Raw genomic sequence first — 15,501 nt, 5'->3', positions numbered from 1 at the left:
TAGAAGCATAGAGTCCTAACCATTGGACCACCGGGGAAGTCCCTATGGGACATTTTTTGATTGACAAAAATTTGAAGGGAAGGAACTCGCCGGCATGTAGTCGCCCTGTACAGGACGCTACACGTCCTGAAATGCTCAGGAACCCCACCTCTTATTATGAAGAATTCCTGAGACAATTTTTGAACCACCGGATGTACGTCACGTATATGAAAAGCCTGTTTATCTGAGCCTAGAATTATGCAGTGTTTTACATGTAAACACAGAATAGATTTTGCACATTTGGAAAAAGACTCAGTTTGCTAGGAATGCACCTCTGTGTAAATTAAAACTATGCTTTGTTCATCACTTTACCAAGAACTTGTTCACTATTTTGAAACATCAGGTCACTAATGGCAGCAGTGCCTGTGGTACACGTGTCATCAGGAAAGTACCGATATCAGTTGGCATTGCAGTTGTCACATCCACGTTGATTCCACATATGGGGGTGGGCACTGGACGACTTCATTGTCTTCTGGTTTAGTTGGGCCCAAGCTTTCACACACTGAAAGGATAAATTACTTGTATTTCTCCTTTATATTACAGTGAGGACATTATACGGAGTTGTGGTCACTGTTGTCGTACACGATGTAGGGATGTTTCCTTTTGAGGTAGTCCACGGGGCTGGACCCTAATAGGGTTGAGAACTGCAGTGTAATCGTGATGGTTCCAAATGGCAGTGGTGAGGAGGGAATACAGTCTGTAAAATCTCCCCAGCCTATTTTAGAGGCTTCCTCCCCACCACTCCTATCCCGGGACAGGGGCTCTAGATGGAGATTCTTGGGGGGAGGGGTCCAGAACTTGGCTCCCCGGTTAATGGGTGACGGAATTTGTGCAAGAGCTGGGCAAAGGTGAAAGGGCCGTGTCCTGCCCCAAATCCCTCATCCCTTCGCTCTGCTTCATTGACACTCCCGCCCCCTGCCCGCTCCAGGCAGCTAACTTCACACAAACTCTGACCTCTTACTCTCCCTCCTTAACTCCAGGGCAGGCAAGACAAGACGAAAGGCAGGGCAACATGAGCCGATCACCCCCCAACGCCATACAACTCCGATCCGTGGGCTCCCAGGGTACCATGGCTTCCCTGCCGCAGCCGTCTGCTGTCCAAAATCCCTCCTCTCACTCTTGGGCCTCTGTGTGTGGGTCTCCTCCCTGGGGCCTCAGCTGTCTTCTGGCTCTGCAGGTAGGAGCAGAGGTGCAGGAGCTGGTGCTGGCTGAAGCGGGTGTTTGGAGGGAGGAGGTGTGGCATGAGAAACCCTCTGGAAGTAGGTATTTCTGCCTATTTCTGAAGACTGTTCCTCTGCCTGCAGCATATCTTGGTCCTGGCTTCTCTGCTCTGCGCCTCCCACCTGCTCCTGCTTCAATGTCTCCCTGCAGGAGGACTCTCTTCCTCCCCTGCCCAGCTCCTGGCCTCCAGCCTCTTTTCATGTGGCGTGTCTACAGCCCTGCAAACTTGGATGGGCAGCAGGTGAGGGGAACTCCCTGGAGAGAAGGGAACAGGGTCCCAGCGCATAGGAGAGGCTCGGGGAGGCTTTCAGCTGCCCCATGTTTCCAGACCTGCCTGGGCTGCTGTTCCTACAGGCTGCCTCTTATCCAGGCTCCATCCTTAGAGTTTCTTATCCCTGGTCTGGTGCTGACCAGTCAGAAGCTACCTCTGACCACCCGGACACCTGGAAACTGTGAGCACAGAGCAAGGGCACAGGGTGAGGGTGAGGTTGGGTGCTCACCTGAGCACACAGTTGTAAGTGGGTGCAGGATTGAGATGGGGCAATAATGGGAGGGTTAGGCACCATGGGGTGCTGGAGCTGTGTCAGGCACTAGGCAGAACTGTAGAGCAATGGGTCTCCAACCTGTTTATCTCTCTCCTCTCCACGTCCCCAACTTCTCCCAGCCTCCCTTGTGCTGCGCCTGTGTGGGGGACCTGGCTGCCACGGCCTGGAACTGTGGAACACTTCTCTCCGAGAAGTGAGTACGTGGGGATGCGGAGGAGGAAAGCTAAGAGTGGGTGCCCGACTGGGGAGGCTCTTGTTTCCACTTTACAGGGACTGAGAGGCTCTAGGGCAAAGAGTTGGGTGGGGGGAACCTCTCCTGGAATTTTTTTTTTTTCCACACCACGTGGCTTGCGGGATCTCAGTTCTCCGACCAGGGATTGAACCCGGGCCACGGCAGTGAAAACCCAGAATCCTAACCAATAGGCCACCAGAGAACTCCCTGGAATTAGTTAAGATGTCCAGGCTGAGGTCATCTCAATTGAGCAGAATGTTTTCTCTTTGTCCACTTCTCCACTCCACCAGGTGTCCGGGGCCGTGGTGGTCTCCGGGCTGCTGCAGGTCATGCTGGGGCTGTTCGGGGGTCCTGGCCACTTGTTCCCCCACTGTGGGCCCCTGGTGCTGGCCCCCAGCCTAGTTGTGGCAGGGCTCTCGGCCCACAGGGAGGTAGCCCTGTTCTGCTCTGCTCACTGGGGCCTGGCATCGCTGTACGTAAGTCCTGAGAGGCGTGGTGCCTGGTGGGGTGTGTGGGAGCGGGGCAGGGCAGAGATGCTGGCTCCACCAGGTTTAGCTGCCATCTTGAAAGGGACAACACTTTGTGGATCTGGAATCCAGGACTTTTGCTGGATTCATTTGTTCACCCTGACTTTCACCTTGTCTCCCACTGACCCCCAGGGTGCCCTCCTTCCCCCTCCATGGGGGGCTTTCTTCTCCGGGACCCCCTTTTATGGTATTCTACCACTCCCACCTCCACTGCCCCGCCTCAGGATGACTTCTTCCTCTTGCTCTTAAAGCTCCTTCCCTCTCCTAGGCTTATCCTGCTCATGGTGGTCTGTTCTCAGCACCTGGGCGCCCGCCTGTTACCGCCTCACCCCTGGAGGCGAGCTTCAACCTCTTCGACCCACACTCACATCCCTGTCTTCAGGCTCCTCTCGGTATGTGGAGGTCTGGGCAGGGGCAGTTGAAGTTAGAAGGGCTGGCACGGAATGCTCGCTCGGCCCCCTACCTTTTGGTTTCTGTCTACCCCTCCAAGGCTAGCTTGAAAAGTTCTGGGGGAGGGGTTCTTTTCCGTCTCAGTCTTGTCCCTTAGGTGCTGATCCCAGTAGCTTGTGTGTGGATCATCTCTGCCCTTCTGGGTCTCAGCATCACCCCCTGGGAGCTGTCCGCCGAGGCACCGTGGTTTTGGCTGCCTCACCCAGGTAGGTTTTCTCCTCCTCCATCTTCTTACTCAAATAAAGGTGTCTCTTTCTTCGGACTCTGAGTTAATGAAATTAGCTGTACGGATTCTCAAAAAACACAAGGGAGAGAAATTGCCAGTCTGAGGGGCAATGCCAGCCGCTCACCACAGGTGTCTTTGTTACTGTTCAGAGACATCTGTAAGCCCCACCACTGCATGTTGATACTCCTTAACCAATTTACACATTTATGTTACTTACTCCCACAGACATTTGAGTTGGTGACCTGTGCACAAAGATTGCTTTTGAGGAGGCATTGTATATGAAATTTGCTCTCTCATCAATTTAATAATGGTCCGTGGAGTTCTTATTATGTGCTAGGCACGTGATAGGGGACATGGTGATAAACATGACAGACACAGTACCTGCACTCATGAAGCCTATAATCTGTTGGGGAATACAGATACTAATTAAATAGTCACCCAAGTAAATGTAAAATTGCACGCGGTGAATTAAAAAGGGCGGGTACCTTGTGTGATGAAAGTTCATAATGGGGAATCTGACTTTATTGGAGAGTTCAGGAAAGGCACTCTTTATGTTTTTATTTATTTAATTTTTAATTAAGAAAATTTCTGGCTGCACTGTGTGGCTCGTGGGATCTTAGTTCCCCGACCAGGGATCGAACGTGGGCCCTCGCAGTGAGAGCATGGAACCCTAACCACTGGACCACCAGAGAATTCCCAGGAAAGGCATTCTTGAGGAAGTGATCACTGAGCTGAGATGTGAGAGATGAGTAGGAGCTTATTGGGTAAAGGCAAGAGTGAAGAGCATTCTAGGTGGAGAGAACAGCATATGCAAAGGCCCTCTAGTGGCCAGCAACACAAGTACAAGGGCCTGAAACAAGGCCAGTGTATCTGGAGTGAAAGAAGTGAGGCAGAGTGTGGTGGGAGATGAGGCTAGAGAGATGGGTACGGGTCAGACCAAAGAGGACCTTGTAGACCACAGTAAAGGGATGGGTCTTTACCCTGAGTTTGATGCTTTTGTCCCAAGACATTATCTTCAGAGACAATGGGGCCTTTAGGGTTCTTGTGTCATAGGCTGTCAGAGGCAGGGGGATGCTTCAGACGTGAGTCTGGCCCCAAAGCAGCTCTTTCTCCCTCCCCAGCTGAGTGGGACTGGCCCTTGCTGACACCCAGGGCTCTGGCTGCAGGCATCTCTATGGCCTTGGCAGCTTCCATCAGCTCCCTGGGCTGCTACGCCCTGTGTGGTCAGCTGCTGCATTTGCCTTCTCCACCTCCGCATGCCTGTAGCCGAGGGCTGAGCCTGGAGGGTCTGGGAAGTGTGCTGGCCGGGCTGTTGGGGAGCCCCATGGGCACTGCATCCAGCTTCCCCAACGTGGGCACGGTGAGCCTTCTCCAGGTATGTGGATGGGGGTGGGGGGAGAGGAGCTGGAGGTGCAGGAGAGGGAAGGGGACTGATTGCCAGCTGTGCCCAGCCCTCTGCCAGGCATTTCACAGCAGTGATCTCATTTAGAGAGGTACCTAGAAGTCGTAAGGGCTAGGAGTGTGAGGAAGACACTAAATCACTACTGAACTCCTTCTGTGCCTCAGGCACTGTACCAGGGCTGAGGTTCTAGAGAGAAGCAAGTCAGATGAAGTCCCTGCTCTCTTGGGGACTTCGAGAGAGAGAGGTGGACAATTTAAGAAAAAAAAGAGATAATTTCCAAGAGTGATAAGTGCTATTTAGAAAACAAAGTGGGGGTGGGATAGTGGTTGAGTAAGGGAAGCCCCTTTAGGTAGAGTGCTGGGGGATGCTTCCTGGGAGAGTGACATTTGAGTTGGGATCCAAACGATGAGAAGGTGTCGGCCAGGTGAAAACCTTGAACGGTCGAGGAGGTGGCTGTGTTTTCTAGGCTGGATCTCGGCGAGTGGCCCACTTGGTGGGGCTGCTCTGCGTGGTGCTTGGGCTCTCCCCGAGGCTGGTCCAGCTCATCACCACCATCCCACTGCCTGTGCTTGGTGAGTGGATGTATCAGCAGGACTGGTATTGAACCAGTACCCCCCAGCAGGGCCCAACTGGTTGCTGGTAGTCAGCACCCTTTCTTTCTGAATAGCCTCCCTAATATATGGATGTACGTGTCAGCTGTCCTATTTTCTCAGCCATATCTTGGCTTCTTGACTGGCCTTCTCTGCTCCTGGGCCTCTTGGTGGTCTCTGCCCATTACAACCTGCCCTGGCCTACAATACTCTCTGCTGTGCCAGCCCTCTCCCAACATCTTCAATTACTTCTGTATGAGACAGGTGGGGTGCTGGGGGTGACCCAGGCCGTGGTTCTGTCTACTGGATTCTCCAGCTTCCACTTGGCTGACATTGACTCTGGGCGGAACGTCTTCATTGTTGGCTTCTCCATCTTCATGGCCCTGTTGCTGCCAAGATGGTTTCGGGAAGCTCCAGTCCTACTGAGCACAGGTGGGAAGAGGGGGGATGGAAAGACAAGTTGCTTTGCAGTGGGAAAGCAAGGGCTCAAGGCTTGAGTTTCTCTGGACTCCAGGCCCCCGCACCCAGAGAAGAGCTTTGGTATAGTCCATCCATTTGTTTAGCAAATATTTATTGAATACTGTGCTAGCCCCTTGGGATACAAAGGTGACTGTAGATGTGACAGTCTAGAAAAAGAGATGAGATGTGTAGAAACATAACTAGAAAGGTTTAGATAAAGAGCTATGGTGCTCGGCGGTGAGAGAGATGGCTTCTGTTGGAGATGATCTGGGTAACTTTTATGGAGAAAGTAACATTGAGCTGGTCTTGAAGGACGGTAAGATTTAAAAACATATTTGGTGAGAAGGTCATTCCTGGTGGAGGAACCACCATAAACAAAGACATAGAAGTAGGAAGTCATAGGGTATGTCCTGGGAGTGGCAAGTAACTTAGTTAGCTTAGCTTAGCAAATAGCAGTGGTTCTTAACTGAGGATGGTTTTGTCCCACAGAGAACATCTGGCAATGTCTGGAGACATTTCTGGTTGTTATAAGCAGGGGAGAGGTGATTGTTAGTGGCACTTAGTGGGTAGAAGGATGCTAATAAACATTCTGCAATGTACAGAACAGCCCCCTCAAACAGAAAAGTATCTAGTCCAAAATGTTAGTAGTACTGAGGTTGAGGAACCCAGGCTAGAGCACAGAAGGTAAGAAATGGGAAATAAGGTTGGGGCTTTTAATACCAAACTTTCAGGAGACAGGGAGCCTGGAACTATCGAAGCATATCTGGAGGGCATGTGTATGCTCAGAAGATAGGGTGTTGAGCAGTGCTATTTAGAAAACAAAGTGGGGGTGGGATAGTGGTTGAGTAAGGGAAGCCCCTTTAGGTAGAGTGCTGGGGGATGCTTCCTGGGAGAGTGGGCCTGGGTGTGGGAAATAGAGAGCAGAGGACAAAGGAGGGGGGGCATGGAACAATTCAGAAAGATCTGTCCTTGGTCCAAGACTTAGGCTTAGGTTGGAAGTATTAGGCTCCTTGGCTTTGCATAGGATCAGAGTTTCCCCTCCTGCCTGGCCCCAACCCCCTGTAGGCTGGAGCCCCTTGGATGTGTTACTACGCTCACTGCTCACAGAGCCCATCTTCCTGGCGGGACTCTTGGGCTTCCTCCTAGAGAACACCATTCCTGGTAAGTTGAGGCCAGGCCCCAGCAGACTGGGGAATGGCCAGGAAGTCATCACTTCCTGGGTTGGGCAATGGCCTGAACACCCTCTCTCTCTCTCTTTTTTTGAATTAAAAAAAAATATTTTTTTAAATTTATTTTATTTTTGGCTCTGTTGGGTCTTCGTTGCTGTATGCAGGCTTTCTCTAGTTGCGGCGAGCGCGGGCTTCTTATTGTGGTGGCTTCTCTTGCTGTGGAGCACGGGCTCTAGGCACGCAGGCTTCAGTAGTTGTGGCTCGTGGGCTCTAGAGCACAGGCTCAGTAGTTGCAGCACACAAGCTTAGTTGCTCCACGGTATGTGGGATCTTCCCGGACCAGAGCTTGAACCCGTTTCCCCTGCATTGGCAGGCGGATTCTTAACCACTGTGCCACCAGGGAAGCCCTGACCACCCTCTCTTTTGCAGGCACACAGCTTGAGCGAGGCCTAGGTCAAGGGCTGCCATCTTCTTTCACTGCCCAAGAGGTTCGGATGCCTCAGAAGTCCAGGGAGAAGCCTGCTCAAGAGTATGAGCTTCCTTTCTCCATCCAAAACCTGTGTCCCTGCATTCCCCATCCCCTCCGTTGCCTCTGCCCACTTCCCGAAGACTCTGGGAATGAAGAAGGAGTGCCCTCTGAGCCAGGAGAGACAGCCGACTTGCTGCCTGGCTTTGGGGAGCAGTGCCCCGGGTCTAGCAGAGAAGAACTTAGGTCCCAGTAATTACCAGGACTCCAGCTTCCAGATTACTTTAGCCCTATCTCTCAGCTTGCTGGAGAGCCAGATCCCAGGCTCTACTTTCTCCCAGGGAGAGGATGTGTGTGTGTGTGTTTCACACGGGCCCACCTAAAGGTCTCATTTCCCAACAGGTGTGTTTGCCTTTCCTTCTCTTAATTAGGCCCAACTGTTCCAGAGCAGGGCCATGGTTTATGGGCCATGATTGAATGATATTTTGCCTGTGAACTATCTATACTCGAACCCCAGCATTCACTAACTGATACTTATTATGCCTCCTATGTGCAAGGTCCTGGAAATACAGATATGGATAAGGCAGGGTCCCTGCCCTCTCAAACACTTATGGTTTAAAAAGATATGTAATTACCAACTAAAATCCAAAGCAGAAAGCAGTCTGCAATAAAGATCAAAACAATGCTATGGGAGCAAAGCGGAAGAAATAATGAATTCTGATTGGGGATAGTGGGAAAAGCTTTACACAGAAGCAGCACTGAGGCTGGCCTTAACAAGAGAATTTTTCGTTGTGGAACAGGGATGGGGAGAATTTTTTAGGCTCAAGTATTCAGCTCGAGCAAAACAGTAAGTTGTACAAGGTGCAAGATGAGTTGAAGGATTTCAAGCTTCTCTGGTGATGGAGCACAAACTGGGGGTGCATGGAGGGAGAAATGAGACAGGAGAGGTAAAGGATGAGGTCAGACCATGGGATTTATGCCTGGGAGACTCATCTCTTAAACAACTCGAGTGCTGGTGGAGACCCAAAAGAGATATCTAGTGAAGTTCAATCCCCTCGTTTTATTTAAAAACAAAACAACAGCAAAAAAGGCTGGACGCGTAGGGAAGGGAAATGACTTTGGGTTTATCAACAAATCCAAATCCGGGGTCCCCTCTCCTGCACTTCGTCCTGCATTCTTTCTACTCTGCCAGCGCGACACTGAGGGGCGGCACTACCCCTCCACCTCTCTACCTGGGAGTCCTCCAGCCTCTCTTCTCGCTTTCCCGGCCACGGTATCCCTCCACCTCTGACGGATCCAGTTTATCAGCTCCGTGGGCCCAGATGTCCCGCCCACATCAGGCTTGGGCTCCGCCCCAGTGTCCCAAGACCCCGCCTCCCCGTGGTTGCGGGAAATGCCCCTACTCTAGGCCTTTCGGTTTGCGCGGGCGGGCCAGCTTGCCGCGGGGAGAGTGAGAGCTCTCGAGGCCGCTCACGGTAGGTGGGGTCGAGCTCTAATCGGGGCCAGGGCCGGGGCCGGGCGGCGAGAGATTGCTCGGACTCTGCGGGCTGGCCCTGGCAACGCGCTTCCTCCAAGAATTTTCCTCCCAGGAGGGACCCGCGCGCGGCCGGGGTTCTGGGACAGGCCTCCGAGGGTGGGCGTGGGCGGGGCCGGGGGGCCGCGCGTGCGCAGCTTGCCTCCGGGACGCGAGGCGGGGTTTGTGCGGGTACTCCTATGCGGGCCGCTCGGCGCCACCAAGTAGCCGGTTTTCGGCTTGTTGCCCTTTGAGGGGGTCCCGAGCCGCGCCTCATGCAGCCGGTGCTGTAAAAATAGAAACGTGGACGGTGAAGGCCTTTCTAGTGAGGGCGAATGGAAACTGGACGCCAGGCGGGTCTCCTGGGGTAGAGCTGTGGTAAAGGGACCGAGGGGCGGGGCGTGGCCCAGCCCGGACGGTCGCCGGGGTTTTGCTGCCCTCTGCAGGATGGCGGAGGAACTGTGCCGAGGGAGGGGCTCACGGCCAAGGTGCGGGACTGGGTGCCGACCCGCTTTAGGCCACCCCACTGCTCTGTTGGCCCTCGGCGCTTCCCCATCCTCATTCAAAATAATAAACGGGTGACTCTGGTTAACGTGAGGGTTAAAGGCATCCTTGAAGGAAACATGAGAAAGGTGAGATATAGAGGCCTCAAAGCAGGACACGCGTGGTGGGAGCAGCAAACCCAGGTCTGATGCTGAATTTCTCAGACCTTTTTAGGGGGCTTGTTGATCCCAGATCCCACATTTTAAACTCCTCCCCCGCCCGCAGAACAAAACATACTGTGTGAGGGTCCTGAGCTTCCAGGCTTTCCGAAGTGACAGGCTCGGATAGTCAACCCAATTTTGGTGACTCTTAGAGCGCACGCTGGGGAGTGCCTGTAAGGGAGAGAAGGGCTTGGCGACTTGCTGTTTGTGACCGACTTGCTGTTTCTGACCTTGAGCAATGTGGAACTCTGGTCCCGTGAGGACTAGCTTAATCATTCCAAGATCTTCTCTTCCCAGTAGGAACAGCAGGTGGGAATGTGACTGAAATACCATCATCTGAACACAAGGTTTTGAGGCTGCTGCAGATAAAAATCACAATATATATAGTTCTATTTCACCTGTCTAATGACTGTACAAATTATGTTACAAGGCCACGCTTCAAAAACTAGGTTATGGTTGGAAGAATAATGGCTTAGATTGAGATGAAAATGACTGGAAGAACAGCATCGTGTTAACCACGTTAATGAAATCCAAGGATTTTCATTGTTTTCTTTGTATTCTAAGATCTGCGCCCGCCCCCCCCCACCAACTTCACTTTGTGTTTATAAACTGAAATTACATCACTTTTTTTGTTTGGCTGCGCCGCACCGCACGCAGGATCTCTGACCAGGGATTGAACCCGTGCCCCCTGCAGTGGAGGCATGGAGTCTTAACCGCCAGGGAGGTCCACCCTTTTTTTTTTTTACCCTCCGGAAAAATGATCAAACTGCCTGTAAAGTAGCTATAGTTACTGAACATCTACTAGATTAAGGCTACAAATTTAGTTGCTGAAGTCAAAGGTTGGTTTCCAGGATGTGCAGCAGGGTATGATATCATTGATGGCAGTGCCTTGGATGTGGGTGTGGATGAGTGAAGTGGAGTTAATTCGTGGTCTCTACCTCTGTGATGTGATGTGCTGTGCCTTGTATTGACTTCTTAGCCATTCAGGGTCTTCTTGAAATGGGGTTGGGGCTTTTCTCCTTGCTTCTGGACACAGTTATTAGCTCTTTATTTGTGTCTCATTGATCCCTTTGAGAATTTGACCATAGCTGTGGACGTCTTCCCTCCAAATGGGTATATGCAGGTATGCACAAATTTTGCACATAATTCCAGAGGGTTTACATGCATAGACTCTAGATTAAGAATCCCTAACTTAGAGAATGTATATATATTTAGGGAAAAAATATATTTAGGGGGCATATAAATGTATATATGCATATATATACACACACACATATATACATATATTCATTTAGGAAATATATATATATATATATATGTTTAGGGAATACATATATATATATACCCACACACACACATATTTAAAATTCTGAGAGCTTCCAGAGTTTTTTTCATTTAGATTTTATTTATTTATTTATTTTTAATTTATGGCTGTGTTGGGTCTTCGTTGCTGCATGCGGGCTTTCTCTAGTTGCGGCGATCGGGGGCTACTCTTCTCTGCAGTGCACGGGCTTCTCATTGCGGTGGCTTCTCTTGTTGTGGAGCACGGGCTCTAGGCGTGTGGGCTTCAGTAGTTGTGGCTCGCGGGCTGTAGAGCGCAGGCTCCATAGTTGTGGCACACTGGCTTAGTTGCTCCACGGTATGTGGGACCTTCATGGACCAGGGCTCGAACCTGTGTCCCCTGCATTGGCAGGTGGATTCTTAACCACTGCGCCACCAGGGAAGCCCAGAGATAATGATCAAATAATTTGAATTTCCTGCGCGTGACACTTATGACATGATGTTTTGTAAAACAAGAACTATTTCTTCTCTTCTAGAAGCTCTGGGAAAGGATAGCATTGACATATTTATTAGGAATGTGATAAAGATGCAACAAGAATGGTTTAGGTTTCCATATTGTTATATTATTAGAAAGCAGAAATATTAGTACCAATATGCTGAGGCTTAACCGCTATAGAAGAAGGAGATCTTTTATGTTTTCTAGGAATTTAATATGGGAAAAAAAACCCTCAAAATTCTAAATCGATTTTTAGTGGCAAGAGGTGGTAAGGTTGGTGCTCAGCTGGTTATATACTGGGAGGGTGAAGGAGAGGGGGTAGAATGTAAATCAATGCCTTCTGTTTTCTTAGGGAGGATTTTCACAAGATGTATTTGATAGAGAACTCTCTGAGTGGTGTCCCCCCAGGCCTACAACACCCTGGGGGCACTTTGCTAAATTAAGACTCTCCTGCAGATGGAGGAACTGGAGCAAGGCCTGCTGATGCAGCCATGGGCATGGCTACAGCTTGCCGAGAATTCCCTCTTGGCCAAGGCTTATATCAGCAAGCAGGGCTATGCCTTGCTGGTTTCAGATCTTCAACAGGTGTGGCATGAACAGGTGGACACTAGTGTGATCAGCCAGCGAGCCAAGGTAAGTGTGAAGAGAAGTACTGCTATGGGTGGCAGTGGACATAATTTCTTTCCTAGTGAAGGTCAGGGGGCATTAACATCACCCAGCTCATTGGCCTATAGGTAGCCAAGGAAGGTCCAATTAGGTTGCTACAATTCCCATTAATGTTCTGCACTTCTGCCTCTAGCCCTAGGATCTTTCCATATGGGTGTGTGTGTGTGTGTGTGTGTGCGTGTGTGTGTATGTGTGTTTCTGTAGTGCATTCAGTGGAAGGCAGAATTGTGGAGTAGGCCAGTTGATCTCTCTTCTTTTTGTTTTCTTCTTTCCTGTTCTGATGTTTTTATTTTCCCTTCCCTTCCTCTTCTGCCCACTGTCTTCATGTTAACCAGAGCTTTCCTTTGCTGTTACTTACCAGGGAGTCAGTTTCCTTTTAGCCCTCTCACCCTGTGCAACGCTTGCTCTCTTCTTAGGAGCTGAACAAGCGCCTGACTGCTCCTCCTGCGGCTTTTCTTTGTCATTTGGATGATCTGCTTTGCCCATTGTTGAAGGACACTGCTTGCCCTGGCAAAGCTACATTTTCCTGTGATCGTGTGGCAGAGGCGCTGATACTCCGGGTGCGGAGTGAGCTCTCTGGTCTCCCATTCTATTGGAATTTCCACTGCATCCTAGCTAGCCCTTCGCTGGTAAGTGCAATTCAAATACAGGGTAGGGAAAGGGATGCCAGCTGCTTCCCCTTCTCAAATGAAGCTTTAGGTGGGTTTTTTTTTTTTTTTTGGTAAACCCCATTTGACATTTGTCTCCAATTAGAAAACTTTCCTTGACTAGAAAGAAGGCAAAAAGATTTCTTGACTGGTACATTCTTTCCTTACAAAAGGAGCGTAGTTTGGGCCTACATGCTTTACCGGGTATCTTTATTCATTACTTGGTTTATTCAACATTTATTAAGCATCTACTATGGGCTAATTGTTGGGTGTCCAGATCTAAAACAATATAGCCTATTCCTGGAGTTCATAATCTAATGAGAAGGCAGACAGACAGGAAACAGGATAAATTATGGTATATACTTTGATTGAGATAAGCCCAGGATGATTGAGGATCTGAAAAACCTTTTTGAAGAGAGAGTTTCTGAGCTGAGTTTTGAAGATGAGTAGGAAATAACTGGGAGAAAATAAAATCATTCTAGGCATGAATGCATTCTGAGAGGTGTGGAGATGTATAAGTGTGGGGCAAGTGGGGGAACTTCATGACTACAGGGAGCTGTGAGAAATGAGGTATACAGTGGCCAGATCTTGAAGGATTCTAATGAGTTTGGATTTTACCCAAAAGGCAACAGGGATTCACTGAACAACTTTAAGCAGGGGTTTAACACGATCCAATTTGTAATTTATCAAGATCACTCTGGTAGTAGGGTAGGCTACATACCAGTGTTGAGTACCTTTCTGAACATTATCTTGTCATTTAATCCTCACAACTGTCCTGTCCTGCAAGATAAATATTATTGCCATTTTTCAGAGTAGCAAGCTGAGATTGAAGGTAATTTGTCCAAAGTCATCCAGTTTATAAATGAATGAGCTGGAATTTGACTCAGGTAGGTCTGATTCAAGAGCCCATTTTCAGGGACTCAGAAGATAATGTCCTCTGCTCACTTGTAGCTTTCTAGGCCCCAAGAGCTTTTATTAGCAATTAGAGTGAAGAACTAGTTTGCAGGAATTACTTCTGCTTGTCCTTCTACCCTTTTATATAAACAGATCTTGTTTTAGCATTAGAGGACAGGGTCTTCTTTGGGGGTCCTAAGGTTGTAGGTTTATCAGCAGAGGGATCTGAAGACAAATGGGCATCATTTCCTGTCTCCCTTCTTTAGTTTCCCAGAGGTAGTGTGATGCTTTGGCAACAATAGGGTGATGGAACAAAGTGCTTTTCAATAAACTGTTCCCTGTTTTTGATCTAGTATTTTTTTTTTTTTTTTTTTGCCGTACGTGGGCCTCTCACTGTTGTGGCCTTTCCCGTTGCGGAGCACAGGCTCCGGACGCGCAGGCTCAGCGGCCATGACTCACGGGCCCAGCCGCTCCGCGGCATGTGGGATCTTCCCGGACCGGGGCAAGAACCCGCATCCCCTGCATCGGCAGGCGGACTCTCAACCACTGCGCCACCAGGGAAGCCCTGATCTAGTATTTTTGACCCAAACTAGTCTTGAGTGTTCGGAGAACATTAACCTCTGAATTTTTAAGGCCCATTAACAGTGCTTAGCAAATAATAATCACTCAATTTTGTTGATTTTAATTGAACTTCTTGTGAAAATTTCCACCTTGCTTTAGGTAGAATTTATCTTGTTCAAAACCCCTGTAACTTTTTCTAAGTAACACCAGGAGGCACTGTTCCCTCAATAATGCTTGTTATGACACCAAAACATTAGGGCAGCCTTGGGGAAGCCCTAGCAATAGCTACTCTCATTTTATATCACACAGCCCTGGAAATTCAGAAGAGTGAGATTGGGGAGGCAGTTCTTGTTGGAAGCTGATGGGCTCTAATAGTTTTTTCTTTCAAAAGAATACAGTAAAGAACACTTGTATAATGATATTATAATTGAAAGTAATGGGTGAAGAAAACCTAGCTATTCTAGGCAAATTCCTCTAATTGGAGAGCTGCAATTTAAAAAGAGGCAACAGGGGCTTCCCTGGTGGCGCAGTGGTTAAGAATCCGCCTACCAATGCAGGGGACACGGGTTCAAGCCCTGGTCCGGGAAGATCCCCCATGCCGCGGAACAACTAAGCCCGTGCACCACAAATACTGAGCCCGCGCTCTAGGGCCCATGAGCCACAACTACTGAGCCCGTATGTCACAACTAGTGAAGCCTGCATGCCTAGAGCCCATGCTCCACAACAAGAGAAGCCACCGCAATGAGAAGCCCGCGGACTGCAGTGAAGAGTAGCCCCCGCTCGCCACGGCTAGAGAAAGCCCGCATGCAGCAATGAAGACCCAATGCAGCCAAAAAAATAAATAAATAAAATAAATTATAAATAACTAAAAAGAGGCAACAGTGTTTAGAGTGGAATGAATCTTGGTTGGCCATGGGGAGAACAATTTATTAATAATTATGCTTCAAGGTATATTATTAAAAGAAGAATGCCATCCCAGGGAAATCCCTGTACCTGAGGAAGCTTTATAGGGAAAAAGTTAGAGCCAGCAGACACCGGTGAGGATGTAGGCGGATACTACTTCAGGCTTGTGTGTGTGTCTGTGAGGTCACACAGTCATAATTTTTGTTTGTTACTCATTCTTGTCATAGTTTTTATTTAATTCTTTTTGAATGAGTAACTCATGCAAAAGGCAAACACTTCAAATAGCATTTAAGGGTATGTAGGGAAGAAATAGGTCTTCTTTCTACTCCCTTTCCAGTCCCTCATTTTCCTTCTCTGAAGCAATTACTGCTGTCAGCTTCTTGTGAATTCTCAAGCAAAGCCACATATATATGTGTGTGTATATGTATGTATATATACATATATATATCAGTATATATATATATATATCAGTACATATGAATATACTCATATAGTCAAATACATATCTAG

The 15,501-nt window shown here is 49.1% G+C and overlaps 2 protein-coding genes across 5 annotated transcripts in view; both read left to right on the top strand.

Moving 5' to 3' along the window:
• Nucleotides 1-1,051: 1,051 nt before the first annotated feature.
• Nucleotides 1,052-7,961, top strand: SLC23A3 (solute carrier family 23 member 3). 3 transcript variants are annotated; one of them, XM_065880655.1, is made up of 12 exons: nucleotides 1,052-1,216; nucleotides 1,344-1,501; nucleotides 1,615-1,736; nucleotides 1,925-1,998; nucleotides 2,328-2,509; nucleotides 2,833-2,956; nucleotides 3,112-3,220; nucleotides 4,362-4,615; nucleotides 5,109-5,214; nucleotides 5,497-5,664; nucleotides 6,757-6,852; nucleotides 7,290-7,961. In XM_065880655.1, the coding sequence occupies exons 1-12, from the start codon at nucleotides 1,052-1,054 to the stop codon at nucleotides 7,580-7,582; spliced, it is 1,851 nt and encodes a 616-aa protein (XP_065736727.1). In that variant the 3' UTR covers nucleotides 7,583-7,961. The 3 variants fall into 3 exon arrangements, with proteins under 3 accessions (XP_065736727.1, XP_065736728.1, XP_065736729.1); XM_065880656.1 differs by having other exon boundaries at nucleotides 1,615-1,712; nucleotides 7,290-7,582; XM_065880657.1 differs by lacking the exon at nucleotides 4,362-4,615 and having other exon boundaries at nucleotides 1,615-1,712; nucleotides 2,864-2,956; nucleotides 3,181-3,220; nucleotides 7,290-7,582.
• Nucleotides 7,962-8,692: 731 nt separating this feature from the next.
• The window catches only part of NHEJ1 (non-homologous end joining factor 1), a 76,302-nt gene continuing 69,493 nt past the window's right edge, over nucleotides 8,693-15,501 (top strand). Inside the window, exons 1-3 of one of the 2 annotated variants that reach the window (XM_065880861.1) lie at nucleotides 8,693-8,801; nucleotides 11,673-11,953; nucleotides 12,403-12,615. In XM_065880861.1, the coding sequence (XP_065736933.1) occupies nucleotides 11,777-11,953; nucleotides 12,403-12,615 (390 nt within the window). In that variant the 5' untranslated portion in view covers nucleotides 8,693-8,801; nucleotides 11,673-11,776. The remainder of the gene's footprint in view (nucleotides 8,802-11,672; nucleotides 11,954-12,402; nucleotides 12,616-15,501) is intronic. The other variant, XM_065880860.1, reaches the window with a different exon arrangement.

This window comes from Phocoena phocoena, chromosome 7, assembly GCF_963924675.1.
Source record: "Phocoena phocoena chromosome 7, mPhoPho1.1, whole genome shotgun sequence".
NCBI classification, from domain to species: domain Eukaryota; kingdom Metazoa; phylum Chordata; class Mammalia; order Artiodactyla; family Phocoenidae; genus Phocoena; species Phocoena phocoena.
The sequence above is the reverse complement of the archived record's forward strand: the minus strand, read 5'-3'. Positions and strand labels throughout refer to the sequence as shown.